The sequence below is a fragment of the Tinamus guttatus genome, unplaced genomic scaffold, assembly GCF_059628265.1.
Source record: "Tinamus guttatus ecotype Peru unplaced genomic scaffold, ASM5962826v1 Tinamus_guttatus_pri_ptg000242l, whole genome shotgun sequence".
NCBI classification, from domain to species: domain Eukaryota; kingdom Metazoa; phylum Chordata; class Aves; order Tinamiformes; family Tinamidae; genus Tinamus; species Tinamus guttatus.
Window position 1 is genome coordinate 5,853,644 of NW_028288776.1, and position 7,520 is coordinate 5,861,163.

At 55.5% G+C, this 7,520-nt stretch overlaps 1 protein-coding gene across 1 annotated transcript in view; it reads left to right on the top strand.

Annotated features, from left to right (window-relative positions):
- The window catches only part of PTPRF (protein tyrosine phosphatase receptor type F), a 272,958-nt gene extending 269,106 nt beyond the window's left edge, over positions 1-3,852 (top strand). The window contains 5 exon segments of the mRNA XM_088526108.1: positions 51-177; positions 486-611; positions 1,162-1,316; positions 1,768-1,903; positions 2,195-3,852. Coding sequence (XP_088382234.1) covers positions 51-177; positions 486-611; positions 1,162-1,316; positions 1,768-1,903; positions 2,195-2,263 — 613 coding nt within the window. The 3' untranslated portion in view covers positions 2,264-3,852.
- Positions 3,853-7,520: the final 3,668 nt, after the last annotated feature.

Here is a 7,520-nt window from a genome sequence, read left to right on the forward strand (position 1 = left end):
GCTGCTGGCCGTGTCCCAGAGCTGCTCTGAGCACCGTCTCCTCGCTGCAGGCAGCAGAAGGCCTACATCGCCACGCAGGGCCCACTGGCGGAGACCACGGAGGATTTCTGGCGGATGCTCTGGGAACACAACTCCACCATCGTGGTGATGTTGACAAAGCTGCGCGAGATGGGCCGGGTAGGAATTGGGAGAGGAAGGCTGGGTGGTCGCTGTCCCTGTGCATGGGCTCTGTGTCCTGCGCTGACCTGGGGGCTGAGAGCAGCTCCGAGACGTGTGGCCAAGGGAGGGGATCCCCATCCCCCCGGGAGCAGTGAGGCAATGTGCATGGTGGGGGTGCGTGGAGGAGCCTGCCTTGCATGGACAGGCAGTGCACTGCAGTGTCCTGGGGTAGGTCCTGCTGCTCCACAGCCACATGGGCTCCCGGGAGCAGAGGGCTCCGACACAGCTTGTTGGTGCTAGCATCTCTCGCTGCTCCTCTTCCACAGGAGAAGTGCCATCAGTACTGGCCCGCAGAGCGCTCTGCCCGGTACCAGTACTTCGTGGTGGACCCCATGGCAGAGTACAACATGCCACAGTACATCCTCCGGGAGTTCAAGGTCACAGATGCCAGGGTAAGTGCAGCTCCTGGCTCCCTAGCTCACCTGCCTCCAGTGTCCCTGTCCCACCTCCGCGTGTCCCAGCCAGCGAAGCAAGGGCCCAGCAGCTCCCAGAGCGCCCCGAGAGCAGCGCTCTGTCTGGCACTGCCTTCTTCCTGTTGTGTCACCCCTGGGAGCCGCTTGCTGATCCCTACGAGTATCAAACCCTGCCTGGCCTGTGCAACATATACAGGCAACTGGTTAACACCTACCCCACAGCAGCTGCAGTGTGTGCAGCATGTAACTGGGCACAGGACCCATATGTGACAGCAAACACTGTCCTGTGGTGGAGCTGGGCCCAAAACAGAACCGGGACAGTGACCCTGTGGGTGCCCAAGGGCCCTGCTCAGCTCAGCCACTTAGGGTGATGAGGGTGCATGATCTGCCCGGTCTCACCTGTGGCCTGTCCACCCTCCCACCTTGCCTGGCCCGGGGAGCAGGTCAGCAGCACCAGCTCTGAGGGGAGGAGGATGTGACCCTTTTACCGTCTCCCTGTGGTTCATTTATAACACCCTTGTCCCTGCAGGACGGCCAGTCACGGACCATCCGCCAGTTCCAGTTCACAGACTGGCCTGAGCAGGGAGTGCCAAAGACAGGAGAGGGCTTCATCGACTTCATCGGGCAGGTGCACAAGACCAAGGAGCAGTTCGGGCAGGATGGGCCCATCACGGTGCACTGCAGGTTAGTGGAGACAAGGCAGCTGCCACCACTGCCTGGACAGAGCCCGCAGAGACATCCCCACCCCAGCAGCTGCCAGCTCTGCTGCAACTTAATGCTCCCCCTGTGCACCCCTGTGAGAGGCAGTGGGAGGAGGAGGCAGCAGAGTCCGTGGAGCCCCTTGACAGCCTTTCTGACACGGAGTTAGATTAACTCAGTGCCCTAGTGCCACTGGATCTTACCACAGGTACTAGATCCAGAGGCAGGGTAGAGCTGATGATTCCCATGGAACTGGGAGGGCATCTCTAGCTGGGATGTCCCTGTGGCCTCTCCTGGCCCCAGTGGGCCAAACTCCTGTGCTCCACAAGCTGGGGACGTCTGTGCTGCTCCTACTGGCAGAGCAGGGAAGGGACCTCTGCGGGGCCGGGCTGGAGCTGACGGGTCTCTCATGCCGCCTCTTGCTCCCTCCGTCCAGCGCTGGGGTCGGGCGCACAGGCGTGTTCATCACGCTGAGCATTGTGCTGGAGCGGATGCGCTACGAGGGCGTAGTTGACATGTTCCAGACGGTGAAGACCTTGCGGACGCAGCGGCCAGCCATGGTGCAGACAGAGGTGAGTGCCCCTGCTCCTCGTGGGCCCTGGGAGTGGGTCTTGTCCAGGGGGTCAGGGAGCAGCCTGGAACTCCCTGGACAGCGAGGCTGCTGGATACGTGTCCCAAAGCCCCTTCCCATGAGCAGTCCAGGGCCAACAGAGGTGGACTTGGGGCAAACTCTGCTTCCTGGGGTCTTCCTGGTGTGATCTGTGGGAGGAGGAAGGGGAGTTGGGGCTCTCTTCATGTGGCAACCCTGCTGCTTGGTGTCCTTGTGTTCCTGCCTCTCACGTGCCCCCCTTGCTGCCCCACAGGACCAGTACCAGCTGTGCTACCGAGCGGCGCTGGAGTATCTCGGCAGCTTCGACCACTATGCAACGTAACTAGTGCTTTCCTCCAGTCGCGGTGGGGATGTCTAGGAGTGGAGACGGGTCCCTCTGAGCCAGAGCCGCCCAATCCTCAGTCTTTCTGTACAGATGGAGGTGCTGCCGAGGCAGCAGACCTCCATGCCAACCTGTTCTGACCACGGCATTTAGGAACTTCGCCCCAGCGCCAAACGAGGGGATCCGACTCCAAAAGCATTTCCAGTCTCTGGCTGAATTTCTGCTCATGTGCATCTCTCGCCCTCTCTCACGCGACTGCATTTCACAGCGAGGCTTTAAGTGGGTGGAATGGGATCTTTTTTTTTAAACATGTAAAATAGTTACTAGTGGGTTTTATAATCTCCTTTATTTTTTATTTTTTTGCAAGTCTTAATGTTTTGCCCATGCAGAACTGGAACCGCCAAACCTTTGGGAGTTGGGTTTTTTTTTTTTTAATTTCCTTTTGCTTTAACATTTTTTACTGCCCTGTGTTTATTTCAGCCCGGTCACTGCTGGTTCTGCCCATTTTAGTGCAGCTTCCTTGGTAATCTGCAGCAGCTGGCTTGTGGTTCCTGCCCAGCTCCATTCCCTGTAGGCTGCTTTTTAATCCTCTGTAGAATATGAAATTTCATGGAACTGGAGCTCAGCTACCAATTATTTTTTTAGCCTTTCCTCCCTCCATTATTTACTGAGTAGATTTGGGAGGGCACGTGGGGTTGCTGGAGAAGCGGTCCCGTTTGTCAGCTGGAAACTGTTCAGTCCTATTACAATGCGTATTAAACCAATCCGGTGACCGTGTCATTGGCAGATCCCGATAAGACATGAGTGGTCGTCACCTTGTTTGTGGGAGACCCAAAATCCCGGGCTCCTGGTTCTGGAGCCTCTTTTTGTGTGTCTCGCTGGGGAGGGGCAGGAGAAGCGAGTGGGTCACACACTTGCCCAGGGATGGGGTGGAAGCAGCAAGACACGGCCCTTGGTGTTAATCCTGCAGTTCTGTGCGTGCCAGCACCGTTCTGTCACCCGAATTGGAGCATTTTCCAAAGGCAAGGAGCACAATCCCCGCCAATGCCAGAGCAGAGCTGTCAGGCTCTCTTTGGAAAGCGAGGTACTGCAGGGAAGGGGAGGGGAGTACACATGTTTTCAGAGGTTGGGTGTATCTATAATTTCTGCTATCCTGCAAATGTTAAAAGTCACTAGAATATTGTACTTTCCGCTACTTCAGGACGTTCTAATGAACCAATGTGGCAAGACTACTGGACTTAATTTAATGGTACTATATATTAATACTCCTTATTATATCACGCTTGCACTAAAGACAGGGAGTGAGCAGCCCTCTTTTGAGTGCATTGAGTTATGAATAAAGGTGGTGGAAGGGTATCTAATTGTATTATCACATGTATTCCGAATGTTAAGAATCCGAGCTACGTTGAAATCAGCAATCCAGGGTTGGTAATGTTGGAGGACACATTCATTTTTACCTTGTGGATGCATAGTGCTGTAGGGGTCACTGTTGTATACAGTCTGTTTTCTATTTGTTAATAAAAAAAAATCTACAGCATCATTGCATAATTCTTGATGTTAATAAATTTGAATAATCGGGTTTCATACAAGCCGGTTTTGCTGTCTGTTTCTTCAGCAATAAGTCATGCGGGCCAGGGAGTCCCTCAGTGATGGGCACGTTCCCCAGCCCGTTGCTGGAGGGGTCCTTTCCTGCAGGCGCATCACAGCCACGGGCCACGAGACCTTCCACATCTCACCTAAGGGGAGTCAGCTCTGCACCCCATGGCCCCCAGTTAGGGCTGCAGCCCCTCCTTGCGCCAGTGGGGCTTTCTGACCTGCCCTGGTTGGTGTCTGGGCAGTTGGCCTTCTAGGACAAAGCAGGAGGAAACATGGGGAGCTGCTGCAGCTCTGCTGGAACCAGGCACTGTCTTCCCAAGTCTCCTGGCTTCTTCCCGTTCCTCCTCCTTGTGGGTGAAAGGCAGGAGAGTGCAAGTACTTAGCAGCAGGTGTGGAAGCAGGTTGAACAAAGGTGGCAGGGAGCTTGGAGCCACCCCCTGCCCATCTGCTGGTATGAACTGAGCTGCCTTCAACCTTGGGCACTTCCTTGCGGCTGCGTTGCCCACGTCACTGCCCTGCCCTGTCTGTCCTTGGGGCAGCCTTGCTACCCACACTCAGGTTCTGTGTTTGCACGGGTCATCCTGGCCTTGCTCATGGTGCTCACCCAGCAGACATACACAGACTGACCCCTGCCTGTACCTCACCAGGGGGACTTGTCCTGCTATCCCCTTCTCTCCAGGAGGACTGTCCAGGTGGCCAAGGCTTCAAGGAGCTGCCCGTCTTGCCTGCTGGTGAGAGCTGGGTATGAACTCCGGCCTCCCGGCATGCCGGGGTGGTCCAGGCTGCAGCTCCGCAGGCCTCCCGGGGTGGTGCTCAGCCCGTGGCCAGTGCCAGAAACACGGTTACCTGCCCACCCCCTCCCAACCAGTGTGCTGCCCGCCGGGCTTGTGGCTTTTACGGGAAACGGAGGCGTCGGAGGTGATAGATTTGGGGGAATCTGGGCTCTGGATGAAGCCACGATGCTGTCAGCCTCCTGGGCCACCACAGCACTGCTGTTCTGCGCCTGTTCATGTCAGACTGACACGTGCTCGATGTGCAGGAGAGCCTGGCAGAAACGCTGACGAGCTGCCACCCCGCACCTGATGACGGCATCTCGTTACTGGCTCCTTGCTGCCTTGGCTGGAGCTCAGCCACACGTAGCAGGTCCCGCCAGGGCAGCCAGGCGCCTGGGCAGGTGCCAGATGAGAAGCAGAGCTGCTCTCCCCCGGCCAAGCCGCACGGCGGGGCGGCCCGGGGCCGGTGGAGCCCGGCGCAGGATGCAGATCCCGGGGCAAAGCGAGCTCCAGCGCTCAGGAGGCAGAGCACGTGCGAGTGCGTGCGCATTAACTTCCATTAGTCCCTGTGCAGCAAAACGCATGGGGGGAAAAAAAGGTGAGGGTGGGAAAGTGGGAAAAAAAGCTAATTACCACTAATCCAGGTAATCACATGCATTTTCCAGGCAGTGATGCTAGCCCAGGCTCCATGCTTGCACTCTGAGCCTGGCACAGTCATCCCCAAGCTCCATTTTCCTTCTTTCCTTGACCAGAAGGGCTGGCGTGGTATTTTTGGCTGGTATTTTTGCTCCATCTTTGGTATTAGTCTGATTTTCACAATGCCACATGGTGCTTCCAAGTGTGAGTGAACTGTCCCTTCTGAGGCTATGGGGAGGCGTTTGGCTTCATATCTCTGGTATCTCTTTCACACACTAAACGTATTCACCCAGAACAATGGAGCTGGGGATCTGTTACTTTTTGGTTTTGTTTTTTAAGTGATTTTTTTTCAAAATTTTCCTGAGTAGCCCTAGTGCAAACTCAGGTAAGCTGCCTTCTAAGGGGCAATACTGGCAGACACTCAGAAAATGAGTAGTTTGGCACGTGGGACAGCAGGTAAATAGGAATAGTTGTAGGTGAAGTCACCACCAGTGAGGTGTTCTTGCGCTCTGCTTTTTGTTATATTTTTCCCATTGACATCTGTTGCAAGAGAGTTCGTGTAGACTCTGTCTTGCCTTCACGTGATGCTAAATAACAAAGTGCTTGAGCATTCACCCTTTGAGATGCCATTGATGTAGATTTGCTTTCAAGGGCACATACTTGTTAAGTAAGGGAAAGAAATAGCTGCACCAGGAAACAAATCTCGGTTTATTCTATGTAGTGGCTTGGCAGTTCCTTCCCCCACAATCTCAGACTCATCTCCACCTCAGCAATATCACCATTGCCGTTTGTAACACTTCCCTATGAGACTGATTGATTTATTTTTCTTTCTTTTCTCTTTTTTTTTTTCTTTTGCATGTTCTGACCTGGTTCATGTCTCAGGGTAGGAAAACTCTGATCTCTCCTGTTAAAGGCAATTGTTGCCCTTTTCTTGGTTTTAATAAGTAATCCCAGTCCATGGTAACAATAAATACATCAAGAAGCTTTCCTGCCTACATGTTTCTGCTCAGAACAACACTAGGCCATTTATCACCATTAAAAAAAAAAAAAAAAAAAAAAAAAAAGGCCCATGTCATATGTCATCCTGATATTGGAAAGTTGGTCTTTCTGGAGTAGAGGAAAGCAAGTGCAGCTGACAGAGGCCAGGAATACACAGAGTTCTCAAAATTGTATCTAGTTGCCTATATTAGCACCTAACTTTGCAGAGGGCTGAATTTGTCGTTCTAGTATTAAACAACCGAGCAACTCAGTCCTTATGGCCTAGCAATTCAGAGTCTGAGGAAGTCAGGAACTCACAGAAAACATATTTGTACTGGGGAGTTTTCAGAAGACATAGGGCTTCCTTGCAGCTATAGCGTGATCCCAAAGGAAACCCACATCGGGAGGTTCTGCTCAGGCAGGGCCAGGGCTGGTCTCGGAGCTCGGTCATGAGGCCGTCCGAGCAGCGTGTGCTAGTTGGGGGTCGCTGTTCCTAGACAGGCTCGAGTGTTACGCCATGTCCACACTTAAAAGCACTTGCTGCTAACGCTGTGCTGGCAGCTCCTGGGCGCTCCCTTTCTGCCTGACCTACCCGTGCTGGCAGCGCTCTCCGGCATGGGGATGCCTTGGAGCTGATCCAGCCCCAGGTGGCACCGGCTGCCAGACTTGAACGGTATCAAATTCTGCTTTGGCTCTGCTTGCACGCAGAAATGGTAGGGGTATAATTAGCTCGGTTAATACGTTAAATTGGCACCAGCCTCCAGCATGTGCTCACGTTCAGCGCTCGCCACCTATTAACTCACTGAAGAACTCATTTAGACAGAATTAACAACATGTGTCCTCTCAGCGGAATCGAGCTCGCCAGCAGGACGGGTCTGCCTACGCCAGAGCCGCGCGCTGTGAGGGCAGGGCCGGAGCTGGGGCCGGGCGTGGGCCGAGAGGGCCCGTCCCGCTCCCCGAGGGCCGCGCGGGGGCCGGGCCGTGAGCGGGCGGGCCCGGCGCCCGCGGGCCCCAACGGCCGCCGCCGGGGGCGCCGCCACTAGGCCTCGGTCTCCCTGGCAACCGCCCCCTAGCGACACCCGGCCGGCCCGGCCCGCTCCCCCCGGCCACCACCCGCCTAGCAACCGGGCCGCTCCCGGCCCGCTGATTCGCTGTCCCGCCCCGGCCGGACGTCGAATTCCCATTGGCTGTTTACGCGAGAGCGGGCGGTGATTGGCCGAGGCGGCGGGGCGGGGCGCGGAGGGGAAGGGGGCGGGCCGGGGCGGCGGGGAACG